The 17334-nt window shown below is 39.1% G+C and overlaps 1 protein-coding gene across 1 annotated transcript in view; it reads left to right on the forward strand.

Annotated features, from left to right (window-relative positions):
• DISC1 (DISC1 scaffold protein) overlaps window positions 1-17334 on the forward strand; it is a 169892-nt gene that overhangs the window by 25179 nt on the left and 127379 nt on the right. Inside the window, exons 4-5 of the mRNA XM_088534839.1 lie at window positions 12229-12376; window positions 15664-15793. Of these exons, the coding sequence (XP_088390965.1) occupies window positions 12229-12376; window positions 15664-15793 (278 nt within the window). The remainder of the gene's footprint in view (window positions 1-12228; window positions 12377-15663; window positions 15794-17334) is intronic.

The raw sequence follows: 17334 nt of genomic DNA on the forward strand, positions 1-17334 counted from the left end.
GTTCTGCTTCCGAGCAGGGTTATGGCAGAAGGCAGCGCTGTGCAGTGCAGTACGTGGCGCAGCTGTGAAGCTGCTGGCATCAAGTTCAACTCGATGTAGCAGAGGTGGCTCGTCTGCAGTTAATGTAACCTTTGTTACACTGCAGCTTGAGAACCCGTTTCTGTACAGAACTTTCCTTTTCACAGTATTTTGAAACCCATACATTTACAAATTTTTTACCAAATTTGATATCTCTCGCAGATATGTCAGGAAATATTTAATGTTTTGGAATTTGGGATCCCTTGAACTAAGTGTACTTGTGATACGGCTCCCTTGGGATGAGAAAAGGGGAGGGGGCACTGAAAGCTCTTACTTGGCAGCCTGTCCCTTTCATCTCCCCCAGAGCTGTGAGATCAAACTACAGTTGTCACTGTGGCCAAATGGTTTCAGTTATTTTGTGTTCCCCCTATGTAATGCATTGGTACCAAAAGCTGTCCTGAGAAAGAAAGGTTGAGGATGCTATTTAGGAAACAGTCAGAAGCTGGGTACTTGCAACCCTGTAAATCCTTCAGAAATTCAAAGAAACCTGAATTGCTTTCAAGAAAGCAAGTAGATTAAGCTGCTAGCTGTGATGGAGAACGCGTGACAGAAATAGAGGTGGGAGAAACTGTGGTGAGGGTGCCTAGAAGCTGCTGAGGAGAAGCAGCTGGGTTGTAAGGCCAAGTTCAAAGAGAAGGGACTTAAGACACTATTTATTAACAGTCAGCAGTTACTCTGTGGTCAAGAGGCATTGCGTCTTTTGTCCTTGAATTCTTCTTTCTTGAACTGGTGAAATCACTGGATCCGACCAAATTTAGAAATCAGTGAGTTGATTTTGATTTATGGGGAGACAAAAGAGCCTGAGAACAAACCTCAAATGTCGTAAACTGTTCTCGCTTATTGTTTCTTTTTAGAATATGATCTCTGCTGGGTGAAGGACAACAATGACTCCTAGAAGCTACAACAGTGATGGATGATGGAAACTGGGAGAAGTGTCTAGAACAAACTAAGCTAGCATCCTTAATAGATTTAAAACCCTTTTTGTTTTGCATCTACTTATTCAAAGTGCTGGAAAAGGGAATCAATTCAAAGGTGAAGTTTTAATATCTGCAGGGCATCAAAGATAAGGGAGAACAAAAAAAAGGGAGAACAGGGAAAGAGGAGATTAGTGGGTGTGTATATTTGAGATATTAAGTGTGAGACATATGACAAAACATTAAACACTGTTGTGGAAACTCACGAAGGGAAGCATAGGGACTAAGAAAAAAAATATATATATATGTATAAAAATATATATTTTTTATTAAACACATATTCTGGCCTCCCAGTCCTTATCCATAATAAAAGGATGCTCTGCTTTCAGCTCCATTAGCACCAAGACTTCCTTGCTCTACTTTCTCCCTTTTTGTTTCTAGAGAAAAGCTTCAAGTTTCCTTGTAGCATTTCTCACTGAACTTTTCAGGGGAATCAGTTTAGAGTTGTTTATTTATATTTCTTTATAGTTCTCTGTATTCATTCTGTAAAAAGAGAGGGAGTGTTTGATGCATTTTTATCAGTATGCCGTGCTGCAGAATGAAGATAATGTTGTGTAATTGCATTTTAGTTTTGGTTATGCTGATGTCTAGCTGGTGACTTAACTGAAACTGCAAGCTTATTTCTTAACACAGAATAGTCATTGGGACTTTGTGCAATTTAATATATTCCATATTATAAAATCTGTGCTGCTTTCTTTCAAACTTCATCTTAAAGCAACTCCATACCTACCACTAGTGTTTCTTAGCCTTTGATTTATGCTGCTTTATTGTCCATTTTTACACATTTTTTTTAATATTAAATGTAAAAACCTTTGTAGAACACCCCTTATCTATAATCATTTTGGACTTTCAATATATATATTAAAAAAAAGTTTCAGACAGTGTGTTTCAGGATTATATTTTCTGAATATTTAGGGTAGGACGTAACAAAAGAGTCTGTTCTTTGACAACTGGAACATAGAATTTTAGATCCACAATATGTGCATGAATAGTGTTTTTTTTAAACAACCCAAAATAAAACAACAACAACAACAAAAAAAACAACCTGCCTGTTCCTTTAGTTGCAAAGTCTTTGATGTAAAGAATGTAAAAGCCCTTCTCGTGTTTTAATTCCTTGTAGAATACTTAAAACTTGCTTTATAAAATGACTGATATCACACAGCTTTAATGCAGTTCACTGTAGAACATTGCTTTTATTTATTTGTTGTATTAGCTGATAGGCCCATCTTCCAATTCATATTTGGAAATTCCATTCATTTGGAGAAAATCAAAAGACTTTGGCTTAGAGATTTTTGGAGCAAGGAAAGGAATGTCGTGGGTTGGGCTTGATTCCTTTTCAGTTGAAATGCCTGTGTTTTGCTGAGAGTTGTTCATCTGTGTGAACCTTCCCCAAAGTTCCTTCTCACCCATCTCCAAGAAGAGCAAGAGCTGTATTGCATTTTTGAATGATCTTTCTAAGAGAAGAATTTAACTTGGAATAGAAAAATGTCATTGTGCTGTGTATTTGTACATATCTTTTAATGCAGATTCAGCCTAGAGTCAGCAGGATATGTTTTTTTTTATATCTGTACAATTTTGTATGTAGTGACAGCACTGTCAGGATCGCTTACAAAATAATGCTGATATCAAAGTGCCCCAGCAATCAACTTATGTGTGTTTTTATTTTTTTTCTTTCTCTTCTAATGTATATTTCAATGTTATTTCAAATTATTTTTGCTCTTAAGTTGTATGGGAAATACAGGCATCTCAGTGGTGTGATTGGAAATTTGATACCTACAACAGAAGGCATCATGAAAAGCAAACAGCCAGCCAGTCATTGCTTATTTTGCATTGTGAATTGATTAAAACAGATTTTATGTGTCAAAAAAAAAATGGCTGACGCATTAAAATAAAAAACCCTTACAGTGTTTGAAACAAATTACAGATTCAGCAAATCTGAAGGTGTAAGGTCTATATGGGTAAATACTATATACAATTACATCATTATTTTAATGCAGTTTTATGGAGATGAGTAAGGGCTTGTCACATATTGCAAACTGCGCATTATTTCAGCAACTGGTATCCATGTTAAAATTTAATTACTACAGCATTTAGTAAATTATGGAAGTAACTTGCCTATGCGGCAATGTAAAATACAAATACAAAAAGTTCTTACTATTGAAACATTGCTATGAATACTTAATATTTTCAGAAGTGTCAGATGAAGAGCAGTGCAGATTAAGTTGCTGGCATACTGAAACTATGTTTGATCATTTTGACCTATATTGTGTATCTGCCGCTTTGTTTTCTCCATTTATCTCTTGGCTGTCATTTGTTTGGATTATAGCTCACTGGGGTAGGAGTTGCTTTTCTGTGTGTGCATCTACTGTGATTGGGTTCCCCCCTAGGTTTTGGCCTCCTGGGAGCTGATGGTAGCAAATAACCCTTGCTTTGCTTGCAGGGTGGTGGCGTTGCGGGGAATTGCGGCGCGGCTTTATCTGGATCGTCTTCACGTGCCGTGTAGAAGGAACAGCTGGGAGAGTCATGCAGCCTTATAGCAGCTGCTGGCCGGTAATGAGAAAGGAACATGGGAAAGCAACGTTTTCCCAGCGCTGACCGAGTCGCTTGTAAGATGAATCGCCCACCTGCGTGCCCTGATGCCTCCCTCTGGACGCTTGCCATGGGCTCCTGGTGGGACCTTGTCCCCTTCCTCCTTACTGCTCTGCCTGCTGAATCTTGAGGTTACTGAGCCTGCATCCTCATGAAACCTCTGAGCCCTGCAGCTTGTGCCCGTTAATCAGCACTTGGTTACTCATGTTACTAAGGCTGAGAGAACGCCTTGCACGTAAGGCAAGGTGTTAGCGATGGGGCTGCTGTGGATGCCCCACAAAACAGAAATTCTGCTTGAAGCTAATTCTCCACGTCTGTGTGAGGCTTGGGTTGGTGTCCTTCAGGCAAGAAGTTTCACATACAGCCTAGACTTTTCCATGTTAAAATGTAAACGTAGATAAGAAGCTTGGGGTTGCGGCCTCTCTGGAACTTCTGAGAATTCCACTTTTGTTCAAAGCCTAAATGAATACTTTCAAATTCAATGTGAGCTAAAGGAGAAAACTCATTATCTGCCAGTGTGTCAGGTTTGTTTTTATTTGATTTATAACAGCTGAAACTTGTCTGTACTTGTAATTTAAAAGCTATCTGGCTCTTAACTTTGCCGCAGCTCTAACAATCTGTACATTAAAGTCTGAAATGTTATGCATTAAGGGGTGCAGCAATTTTCTGGGTCATAGCTGGTTTAGACTGATGAGGAAAAATGCGGAGCTCGTGGAGTGACACAGAATCTGCTTGCCAGTGCCTTGTGAGAAGCTATTCAGACACTGCTCTCCATGGCCTTGCTAGTCAGGGCTATTTAGAAAACCAGTTTTCCTTTCTCTCCTCCTCCACTCGACGTGTGCTGGTCTCATACTGAAAGGAAAGAGATGGTAAATTGTGAATGTCGTGTGCAGCAGCTTCTGACATCAAACATGTCTTCAAATCGTTGCTGTGGTGTTTGGATATTGTATGCCTTAGGTTCGTTTGGTAATTTGGGGCACTTTAGACTATAATAAGGGTTTCAGCACAAATTCCATGTACGGCTTTGTCATTTAATGCACGCTGTATTTCAGCTCCCATTTTTCAAAGAAGCATTTCTTACCTTCTGGGGATTTGGTGAGGTAAAACCACTGTGGGAAAAGGTACTGCCCTGTATTTAGTTGTCGTGGTGAGAAGAGTGCTTATAACTAGGTAAAACATTTAGAATGCAAATAACTAAAGAGATCAGCCTGAGCAAAGGCTGCCTGTGGTTTTGGGGCCCTCTCTTCACTCTTGGGTGGTGGAAGGAGGAGAGGCAGGGAAAATTCCTGTTGTGACTGTGGAAGGCAAAACTTCCTGTGAGCCTTCCATCTTTTTCCTTGGTATTAACTTTGTAGGATGAAGACTTAGGAAAACTGTTGTGGTTTAGCGTGAACAGGTTAGTACAACCCTAAATATTGTTTAGTATTTTGATTATGTGTATTTAATTTCTTTGATTATATATACTTTAATTTATTACGTATTTGATTTATTTATAAGCACTAGTTTCAGCATTCTTTTTTTCTTTTTTCTTTTTTTTTAATACCTTCTGTCTATAGTGTTTATAGTTGCGTCGCACTGTATGTATTAGTGAGATCCATAGAGTTCAGGGGGTAATCGGTACAGTCCATGTCCATCTTCAGTGTTCCCCCGTGGAGCAGTAATGCCCTATTCTTGAGAAAGGAGGACTTGTATTCCTGACTTACAGCACCTCGATTCTTTGGAAATGGTCCACTGAACTGCTGTACCATCACAGAGAGTCCTCAAACATTTCATTCTGCTATCACATTGTCTGCTAATCTCTTGCACTCTTCAGATTGTCATTGCTTTAACTTTGAATAAGATGAGAATCAGGGGCAAAAATCTATCTGCATTGTAATGAAGTGAAGTGGGAATTAAAAGTAGCTTCAGACTCTGAAGGATGTTTGAAAGCCAGGATTTCGGTTTGCCCAGCTGTTCCTCAGGCAGGCTTCAGACTGCCTTGGTTTGGTTGGATGGGAAACCACTCTTTTACTTGGAGTGGGAACTAAACTAAACCTGCTCTGAAGCAAGAGGTTTGAAATGTGGATGGTGGGTTCTCAGACTAGAGGACTAGAGGGTCCCTTCCAGCCTCAACCATTTTGTGATTCTGTTGCGTGTGTTTGGATGTTGACTGGTCTGCATGTTCCTCTGCAAACAGTTTTGCAAGAGGCCGATGCTAGTCCTTGGGCTGTAGAGACTTCTTGCTTACACTGGACAGCCTAATATTTCAGTTGTGTATTCATGCTCCCAGTCAGACTTCAGGCTTCCCAGGCCTTGCAGCATTGCCTTAGCTGATAGAAATTTCTGTCTTGGAAAATGAGTAGTGCAGGTTGAACACAAAGAGGTCTAAATTATTAGAGGACAGGCAAAATGACAGAGGAATGCTTCATTATATTCACAGTATAAAATTGGGGAACCATGGGCAAAGTCATCAGACTTTAAGGGTAAAATTAATAGAGGGGTTATGTGCATATGTAACTCATAATTCCATTCTGAGATTTATTTTTCATAGAATGTTTTAGAAACCAAAAGCATAGATAGCCTCAGAAAAGAGAACAAAGAAATTTCTTGTGGATAGATTTCTTTTTTTTTTTTTTTTTTTTTTTTAAAAAAAAGGCAGTGATCTAGGAGTACTATCTTGTTCAGAAAGTCTTCGATATGTGTTGAGTCTGGCAACCAGCCCCGAGATAAAGGATCATTGTGTGCCCTCTTTCTTAGTCTTCTCTCTATAGGCCTGCTACAGCGTGCAGTTGGAGACACGATGCTAGATGGACCTTTGGATGTGATTCTGAGAATCTTTAGTTCTTACAAAATAGGTAATGAAGCAAAATACCATTGAGACTGGGTATGCAGAAATACTTCAATCACCATGGAAACTTTAAGATTTTAAGAAAATGAGCACTGGGAAGATTAACTGGCTCTGGAAGCATCTAGCAGATAAGAAAAAGCTCTAAGGACTACAAATCTGGTTTTACACATCTAATCTCTGTGTAAAACCAAATCTGAAAATCCTATTTTAGACCCTTCGGATATTTTTTGGGTTGTTTGCAAGATTATGGGGCAGGACAAATGCTCTTTTCTAGCTGAACTAGCTGAAGAGAAACTTTCTTATATAACTATCCAGCAGTTTGTGGAACAGTAACCATCTTCCCACGTATCAATAAGGAGCAGAGATAAAGAGCCATGAATATAAGTATGTAGTATGTAGCAAACAAGGTTCTGTCATAACTGTAACGATCTTTTCAGATGTTTTCAAATGATGACAAATAGTTCTTATAAAATAAACTTGTTCTTCATGGGAACTAAAATAAATGTCTCCTGAAATTATGTAGCTAAATGGTAGCCAAATGTTCTTATATGGTCAATTAAAAATTATGGAAATAGCTTCCTTTGCTCAAAGCTATTGACCAAAGCTAAAATAGGATCCTAAGAGACGAAGATTTTCTTAAACTGCTGTCTGTTTAATTGAGTGCAGCAGTAAGTCAACGTCTTCCAGGTCTGTGCCCTTGGTTAGCTTTAAAGTTAAAAGGGATATTTGAAGTACATAAGACAGTGAGTGAGTGGGATGAAGGGTAATTTAGAGACTGTCTTTTGCTGTTTGCACAGAAGTAGTGAGCTTCAGCTGAGGAATGCTGCAGTGGTATGTCAGCAACAGAGTATAGTGAAATAAAAGGTTGGTAAAGAGGATTATGCCTTATTTCAAAACGGTGTTATATAGTATGTCTTGAATATGTCAAAGTTCCTTCATTTCAGAACAATAAACAAATTCCATATGTGTCTATCATGATACTTCATTAAAGGGGGAAGTTCTTTCTCTTCATGTCAACTGTATTTTAGATGACTCTGAATGTCTTTTCTGTGTTGGAATAACACGCTTGAAAGGCTAAAATGAAGATGAAAGAAAATGTTGTCTTTGTCTCATGGCTTATAAATAGCAAAGACCTCCTGTAAGTTTCTTGGCTAAGAAATCCTAGAAAGTCTGGTGACAAAGGATTTCAGGAGGACATGTTCTTGTTGGGATCTCAACAAGAACACATCTTCAGGTATCTTGCTGACTTCAGCCTTAAGAATTGTGTCTCAGTTATTTGTGACAGATGTTTCCTGACCTGAAAACCCCACAGATGGAGGTTCCCTGGCTCTCCCAAGCAATTAGTGCTAGTGCTTTGCCATCTGTTATATATATATGTGTGTGTGTGTGTGTGTATAAATAATATATATATATTTTGTGATCTCCTTTTCTGTAATTCAAGTCTGTTATTGAAGACTCAAGTTCTCCTTAGACATAAAAAGTGCTTTGTTACTGTTCCTTGCAGCTTCCTGATACATGCTAGCACTGATGGTTATCCCCCTCAGTGTTCATCTCCACTAGATTAAGGAACGCTGCTTATTGCATCCTTTTTTGCATGACATATTTCCTAGACTTACTTATGGTCATTTTCATTACTTATGCTTGGTCCAAATCTCTTTTGAACTTCAGCATTGAAAACTGGACAGCGATGAGCCTTATTCGCGTGCTTCCCTGCTTAGCAGCTGGCACTCTGAGGTGCTTTTTTCTCTCCAAGCACTAAAGGCATCAGCAAGGTTAAACAGAGTGGCCTCCCAAAAGCGAGCCTGAAGGGAACAGCCTAGAATCCGAGTGCTGCAGTGCTCAGGACTGGTAGAGCTGGCGTCTCTTTGAACATAACCCCTAATGACAGTGCTGAAAGGATAAACAATCATTCAGTTTTGAGAGATGACAAGTGGGTATGGCCAGCAATGCAGCTTATAAAATACCATTGGAACACATTGTTTAGAAATGTCTGTTAGTGGAAACTAATTAAATTTGGTAGACTGGAATATATAAAGTAGGATGCAGCCAAGAATTAATGAGAGAACCAATTGGCATGTGGATTCACTTATCTGTTTTCCTTCCAAAAATAGCCTCAGTTTCTAGCCCTGGGATGCTTAAGGGTAGAGCTGTGAAACAGCTGGACACAAGCAGAGGGTTAGCATCATTATGGTGAAGAAAGTTAAAGTATCATGAGATGGATTTTATTTATATGTTTTTTTTTCAATGCAAGTTTTCCAACTGTTTGTCTTGGGAACAGAGGAGGAGAGCAGTGTGCCTTCTCCTGGAGTAGCTGGGGTTTATAGCATGGTATCCTATATAAATCCTATTGGTAACTCCTACTTTTTTTGTTTGTTTGTTTTTAGTCGTGGTAGTACCTCAAAATCCTGTCATGTGAATCTCAATAGTCCCATATTTCATGTGTTATATAAGATGTCAGCTCAAACATAAGCCAGTTTCTTCCTTAACCCCAAGCCATTAGTTGTAGCTTAATTTGCAGTTTGGGCTTAAACTCTTTCTTGAAGCCTGTTGTTTAGTGATGTGCTATTTTAAGTGGATGCTGGGGTAGCTTTGCAACAGTAAGTCCTGCAGTTGTTCCCCCTGGGGAGGGGAAAGCCTGTCTCCCCATGTGCCCAACCTCTCTTTCAACAGCCGTAGAGGGTCACACAGCGCCAACTCAGGTAGCACAGGCAACCCAAGGGTGAGAGTTTTGAGTGAAGGGAGGTAATTCCTGCATGTTGTGGCCTTCTGAGGTCACTGGTAGCAAACTAATCCTTCCTTTTCTGTCTGTATTTTTTTTTTGATGTCTTTGTTTGAAATTCCACATAAAAGGTAAATGGTAATATTTATTTTTCTTTCTGAACTACTGGCTCGGGTGTCTTACCTAGACCCTCACATCTGATGGAGCTACTGACAAGTAGGATTTTCAGAGATATCTTAAGAAGGAAAGTCCTGCCTACTTTTTTTGTCATACAAGATCACCTGGCATTTATTTCCAGAACTGGCTACTAGGTGTACAGACAGTACATTTATACACATTTGAAGAGGTCTGGCTATATATTGCTTCTGACTTGAAGCCAACAAGTCTGTGTGATGCTGCTTTGTGTAGGCTTTCTGATTTGGGTTGGTTTTTGGGCATTTCCTTACTGCCCTTTTTTGTCTGTAAAAGACAGCTCGTATGCCCAAAACTTCTCTCCCCTGCTGATGGTAACTATTGTGCACTGTGGTCTGCTGTCACTTGTCTGCACATCTGCTGCAACAGAGCCCTAGGTAAAGAAAATTACCCAAGACTCTCCTACAAGAGTCTGAAGACACTCATGTCCTACTCATGTCCTAATTTCTGTTTCATATTGTGTGGTTGTAGTCAGGATGTGTGGAACATTTCTACATCAGAATGCAGGTATAGCACCTTGCCCTCCGTTGGGCCTTGCTGAAATCCCAGTTCTGCGTTTTTTTTTTTTTTTTTTTTTTTTAAGACTATGCATTTGTCTGCCTTGTGGTCCCTAAATAAGGCAATAAACGTCAGGCAGTAAATGGCAGTATCCCTCCTTCGGTCCTCGCTTGTTACCAAGTTCTTCCTAGATTCTGAACGTTGTTTTTCTCACCATTTTCACATCTGCTGTGTGATGGGAGTTTGTTGTGCAGTTTCCTTGTGATGGCAAGGACAGGGGGTTTATTCAGCTGTGGTCCCTGCAAAATGCACTTCCGCAGTGGATGACAGATTTCTGAACTAGTTCTTTTTCAGTGTGTAGCAAAGAAATTTTATGTTCACCTTTCTCCTCCAATGAAGTCTAATTTTTAAAAACAAGCAGCAGATGTGGATCAACGCTATAGGATGGGAGCATGGGACAGAACAAGTCAACTAGGACTAGATTCCCTGTGCAGGAATCTGGGACCAGCTACAGTTATTCATGATGACCCTGAGAAAACATATCTGACATATCTAACAGTGATGATACTTCAAGGCATTTCATGGCAGCACAGATATTAATTTAGGTACAGATGTGACATGTGCAATTCTTTATTTTCTCTTGCGTGCAAGAACACTGTGTTAGACTGTGCAAAAACACCTCTCAATACTTCCAACCAGAGATGAAAAGGGCAGGAATGTTTTCTTGGAGGTTTAAATAGGTGATACATGGCCCCAAAGCCACTAATGAGCCACTCCTGTTCCTGCTGCCCCTACTGCTTCCCTGAGAATAAAGGCTCTTCGTGTCCCCCACATCAGAGTGCTGGGCAGATGCCCCCTCCAAAACAAGAGCTCAGGAAACTCGAAGAGAATCAAACAGGCCCAGCAGTTCTGCTTTCCTCCATCTGCCTCTCAGGGTGACAGTTCCGCGTGGTGCTTAGTGCCGAGCAAAGCTCAGGGCAGCCACTTTAAGGCGAGCTGAATTATTGGAGGGGACAGGTCGGAGCTGCCAGCAAAATGGCGCTGCCGCGGTGATCGGCGTCCAGCCTGGAAAGCACAAACACAGCTGGGGCTGTCGGCAGAGAGCCCTCCTGTGCTCAGGATCACGTTAGGACTGCGGTGTCAGAGCGGACTTAATGCCCCTTCTGCCAAGGAAAATGTATTTCTGCTCTGTGCGGATTGTGCGTGCACACATGTGTTGCGCTAAGGCTGGTGGGGCAAAGCCTGTTCCCTGCAGGATAGCACTGTGGTGCTGATTTCAGTGAGAGCCCTTGGCCACGTTCATGACAAAAGATAAGAAATAACAACATTGGTTTAATTGCAGTGGCCTAGGGAAAATATTCATCCTTCAACATTCAGGCGTTAGTAGATGCTGCTTATGTTTATTCCATCTCATCTGCACAGAAACAGAAGAGAGAGAATACTGATGATAGGTTATTGTAAAAATAGAACTATTTCACTAAAAGAAGAAAAGGTAAACAACCCTTATTTTCAGGATAAAGAAAGAAAATAGGCAGTAAAGAGTATGCACAAATGCACCTTATTTTTGCAGTAAGGAATTGAAAATGTTAAAGAGAAGGCATGCTAATCGTGCAAAATTGTAGGCACCAATGTCGCAAAAAGAATACCAAAAATTGCAGCCTGCCTCAAAATTCTCACTTTGACACCATCCAAGGTGTTCTGATTTGGATCAAAAAGGAGAAGGATTTGCTCTGAGAAACTTGTGGACCTCTGGTAGAATCAAAACACTCTTATGGACCTACAGTTATTTTTCCTTGAAGTTGAAAGTAAATCACTTTGCTGGATGACAAACTAGATATAATTCAGGAGAGCCTAAACTGAGACAATTGGTAAAATTCTTATAAACGCATGTGTATTTTCTGCTGCAATGTATTGCTAAGCTATCATAGGTGATCCTTTAGTTTTTGATCTAATAATGCTCTTTTTAAAAAGGTCAGTTTTGGACATTTCCAATTTGCTTAAAAATAGTGCAGCAAAGAGTAGGAATTTTCTTGGAATTCAATTCAGAGTTGTTGGTCTAGGAAAACAGCGTGGTTGAAAGCTGTGAGCAAAATTTTTGGAGCCTTATTAAATGAAAATTCTGTGAAAGTGGTGGGAAGTCTGCAGTTTTGTTGTTATCATAGAATAAAACAGTACTCTATATCTGTTTTTGTCCATTGTTGCCTTAGTAAATTCAACCCAGATGATAAAAGACTGAAATATTTTATCAAATATTTGTTGGCCTGCGTTTTTTTTTCTTCTTCAGGTACAATACAACTTTTTTGTCACTGTTAAGTAACTTTTTTTTTTTTTTTTTGTAATTTAATATCTAGCTGATAAATTTAGACGAAAACTGGAAGAACTAGAGAAAGAGAAAAATTCTTTGAAATTTCAACTTCCTTCGAGACATCCCTCAATTAGCAGTTTTCTGGACAGATTTGTTACCCAAATTCAAGCAGCACTGCACTGGGCTATAGAGCGGTAAGTTTGTTAGTTCCTTATCATATAAAATGACACTTCTGTTTTCCCTGAAACATTGACTGCAGCCTATGAAAAAAGGAGTACAGAATTTTAATGACTTTCTAGCATATCAATGTCTCATCTTTGTTTTTTTTTCCTACCATCCTTCCCTTCCCTGCCGGCCTAAGAAAGACAGGTTATGAAAAACTGGTGAATTAAATGCCGCCTTTCTCGCTATGCTGAGTGAGAATAGGATTGAATCCTGCCACAACAGTTTAAATATACAACTGCAAGGCAGCCTGAGCGATGGCTCCCCACGGAGTTAATTCTGATGCTCGTTTTCAGGCAATGGATGGACGTTTAAATAATAAGCAAAAAGAGATTCTTCTTTGAGATGTGTAGAGCTTTGGGTGCCTCCTCTCATGCATCGTTTGTTAAGTGGCAGTAATGTGCTCAGTGCTGCACGAAGTCACAAAAATAAAGTCTCAGTGTTTCCTTGAAGGGATAAGAGCTACAAAGTTGGAGGGAATTTAAGGAGCATTGAGTGGCCCAAGGGAGGTAGTTATCTTAGGAAGAAAGAGTTGTCTGTATTACTGGAGCATTCTTCAGCTACACTACTGGTTAAATTTGCTAAAAGTAATAGGTTTCTGTATAAGTATTGGAAGTTCTTCTCTAATGCTATAGCACAACAGGAAAAAAAAAAAAAAGAAACCTTTTATTTCTGGCAACCAGCATTTATAAGGTCTGCAGTTGCCAGTCAGTAGACATGGGTGTGTTTTTGATGTATGTGAGAAGCAGATTAACTCAGTAGAAGAAGCTATTGGTTGATGTTTTTAAGACTTTCTTTAGCCTCTGCTTATAGTAATGAGACACATTTAGAATTGGCTGTGTTCCCTCAGAACTATTTCTTTCTACCTTCCGAGCCCCTAAGAAGCTTCTGCTTTTTAATTCTATAGACATTAGGATACCTAATAATCCATAAAGGTTAGGAGCCTCCTGTGTTTTCCTGTCAAGACATGTTCCCTATGTGCATTAGTAAAGTTTTTTGCTTTAGAGGCAGTGTTTTTTTTTTAATGGCATAAAAATCAATAATTTGATTTTTGATTTGATTCAATATTTGATTTGATTTGATTTGATTCAATATTGAAATTCAATTTCAATATTGAATCAAAAATTCAATAAGCATCCTTAAAACATGCAGCCTGCTTAAAATATTTATTAATATAGTATATATGCTCATGACACTGTTCCTGCTGCTGATAATTGTATCTGTAATTCTTTTCTTTGCACAGGTCTGAGGGCAGTGCCATTCTTCAGGGTCAGATAATTTTCTTCCTCTTCTTCAGCTTTCTGCCTTGCCTGCATTGCTCCCTTTGAGCTAGACTTTGGCTGTTGTGTTGCTGTGTCATTAGAGAAATATCATTAAGAGATACTGTGCTTGACATCCTTTGCTTGCAGCCTTGACCCTTCTGTTGAAGGAGTGAGCGTATACCCTTTTACCCTTCCTCCTTGCTGGGGGTGGTCAAAATCTTTCTATTCCATCAGTGTTTGTAAGCAGGACAGGATAGAAAGCAGGGCTACTTCTTCAAGGAGAACTTGTAGTTTTCTGTCTTTGCTTTCCTTCTGAATCAGAACAAAAATAAGATATCCAAGAGAGTTTCAACCCCCCCCCCCAGAAAAACAGAAGAGTCAAATGGGCCCCAGAAGATGAAAACATTGCAATTTTTCTGTATCAGGCCCGTCTGTCCTCCTTAATGCTGAAGAACTTTTTTAATGAAAAGTGTGCTTGGAGGGTTATTAGTTTTAAAGCACAAGTCTTGAATTCTTCACTTGCTTTTGTTTTGCACTTTTAAATTATGAGGTGAGATTTTAGGTGGGCACATGAAGTGTTGGCAGGAGGTACTGTGGGCAACTTTTACAAGCCAAGTTCAGCATAGGCACATGAGCTTGGCGAGATCAGAGAGATCTTGCTTCTGTCTCCTCACTGTCAAGTAGATTAGATTTCCAAGGAGTTTCTGAGGATAATATTTATCACGAAATGTTCCTGAGCTGCTTTTCAGACATTTCCCTTGCACATTGCCCTCCAAAAGGTGCAGCTCTCATTAACCCAAGAGCACTTCGGAGCGGCTGGGAGTTGCGGCTGGTTGGAGTCGTAATGGTCTGTGGTGGCTGCGGGCGCACACGCGGGCTGGCCTGCCACCCTGCACAGATGGCTCTTTGTTCCAGCTTGTTACTGCAGAAATACCGATACAGAGTCATCACACCCATTCTCTTCAAGTGCTAATCCATTTATGTTAAAACTTGTGCTTTTTCTTTTACTGTTTTTTGCTTTTATTTTCTGGCGTGCACTTCAGTCCATAGGGAGGAAGTGAAAATGCATGTGCTCTGCAGAAAAGACATGAATGTCTTGTTTTATGCGTTTGATAATTATGATCCCCATGCACAGATGTTTATGTGATTAATAATGTTAAAACCAGCTTTATGATGCATGTTTTGTGTGTGGCATGAAGTGTTTATTTTGTAAGATTATGATGGGTAGTCATGGTTCAAAAATGTCCTTCATATGAGAGAAAGCATTTGTTGTTGTTGTTGTTTTTTATAGAATATTTAAATAAATCTCCTTTATATAGAAATATATACATGTCCCTGTATATACATGTAATTGTCCATACAATTGCACATGCCCTCATGCAGGAACATGTATGAGAAAATAGATTTGCATTGTTTGCAGGTGCATTTTGAGAGCTTGATTAGAAACTTGACACTTAATGTAATGCACTGATTATCTTGAGGTCCAACTATGTAAAGATTTACAGCTGAGGGCTGTACCGACCACTGTGGGATTTGATTTTGAAAGAACTCACTGTTCAACAGGGAAGTAAAATTTGGCATCATGGAGCAAACACTCCAGATGATCTCTAGTGTGAGCTCGAAAAAACGACAGAAGCTGCAAAAATGTCTTTGGCAAGTTTCTAAACTTCTGTCTAAAAAAGATTTTTCACTATATTGATAGAAATTACACTCCTTAGTTTTGCCTCTTTCAAGGCAGTGATGGATAAATTTCTGAAAAATGAAGTAGCTGGGGGAAGGCTGAAACTATACAAGTTTTCCTTTTTCTTTCTTGAGCATGTTGTAAAAACAGTGTAAATGTTTGATATAATAAAGGAAGATATGCCAAGGAAAATCTCTTGTACTATATCTGTGTATCTAGTTAAAATACTCTGGAGGTAGCATATAGCATTCTTTTCTGTCAAATCTTTGAGAAATAGGTACCCAAACTAATTTTTAGTTTTTGTCATTTTTCAAAGGGTTACAAATGAAGAAACACAGCTCTGGCAAGAAAATGAACATAAACTTTTGAGATCTACCTACCAAGAGAGGATTCAGGTTTCAGCCACAAAACGAAACAAGCTTCTTCAAGAAAAGAAGTGGTTACAGGTAACGAGACTGCAAAGTTGTCTATAGGAGACAGTGCTGCATGGGGAAAAAATGTGTAAGATGTCAAACAGAATTGAATAAACTTATTGTGATAGTGACTTTGCGTCTGTGTAGCAATTAGAGCCTTGGCTGTAGTCCAGTTGATAATCTAAGTGATGATTGGAGATGGCATATGCAGGAGTTGTCTTAATCTTGTTACAGAAAATGGGAACTGGAAGGCTTAGTGGCCTGTATGTGTGCTTTAATTTTCCTCTTTACATCTTTAAGTGTGCTCTTTCTGTTCTAATTTGCCATTTTTTAATTTCACTGAGCTTCAGAAGTTTTCGTTTGCTTGCTTCAAAACACCTTTTTCTTCAATCTCTCATCCAATTCCAAATAGATTTGATTATCAATATGGAACTTATCAGCTTTTCTTTAGGAAAAATGGTCTTTACCTTTCATGAGGATGCTGCATTTACTATGGAAAAGTCAGCATTTGCCAGCAATAACTTGATACTAACACGTGATGTCAAATGTGGTAATGGTTGGCAAATGTAGTGTTTTTAAGATGGCTTCTGTCCAAGTAAAAATCTGCAAGTTTTTAAAGCATAATTTAACTCTTTTTTTTCACCGTCCTTCAAAAATCTCAGTTTATTTTCTAGTACAAATCTTACCTCTACTTCAATTTCAGCTTTAGTGATAACTCTTAGCCATGTGACATCTTAGAAAACTAGTGGTAAAGTCTGTTTTTCTTCATTCCCAGGGTGTTTTCTTGAAATCTCACGGTTTTTGTATACTTTTTCTTCCTTTACTGGGTCCGCTGTTGTAGTGATTTGTGTGTGCACACATGTGTGTGTGTAGGTATATATATGAAGAAAGAAAGAAATGGAAACGATTATCTAGGTGGTGGATTTAAAGTCTTAGATCAAGAAATGTCTTTCCATCCTATTCATCACCTTTGCATTATTTGGATTTATTTGATCGGTGTGTAAGAGCAGCCATTGTCTAGTGTAATCTTATCAATGTCAATAATTCAAATGGAAACTACTGTACTTATACCAGCTAATATTTCTCTACTGAATCCAAGTGAATTTTTATTTCTGAACAGAGATACTAGAGGCAAATTATCCACACCGTTGTATGTGAATGCCACCTATAAGCATAGCATGATCAAAATGCCCATGAAGTCTAGATTGTGGAGAAGGCTCATTTGTGATGAGCTCCCAGCATGCCATAGGGATTGCTCCTGTCCAAAATCTCATGAGATTAGTTTTTATTTATATATATATATATATATATTTTTATCACTTTCGCTTTCTTCCTGTTAATTCCCTTCTCTCAGGTCTGCTTTTGCCTTCATTAATGAGAAAAACCTGTGACCGTACCTAAAATTTGCATTTCAGTGTTTCTGATGCACTCTCTGCTTTGCAGACACCACGACTCCATGGCTGAAGTGAGAGGTCTGCAATCAATAGTGTCTAGTTGTCATGTTAGAAATCTCAGTTTAAATGAAAACACACACAGTAACACTTCCAGCTATGGTTAATGAGCCAAATATCATC

The sequence above is a fragment of the Tinamus guttatus genome, unplaced genomic scaffold (genome assembly GCF_059628265.1).
Source record: "Tinamus guttatus ecotype Peru unplaced genomic scaffold, ASM5962826v1 Tinamus_guttatus_pri_ptg000601l, whole genome shotgun sequence".
Lineage (NCBI taxonomy): Eukaryota > Metazoa > Chordata > Aves > Tinamiformes > Tinamidae > Tinamus > Tinamus guttatus.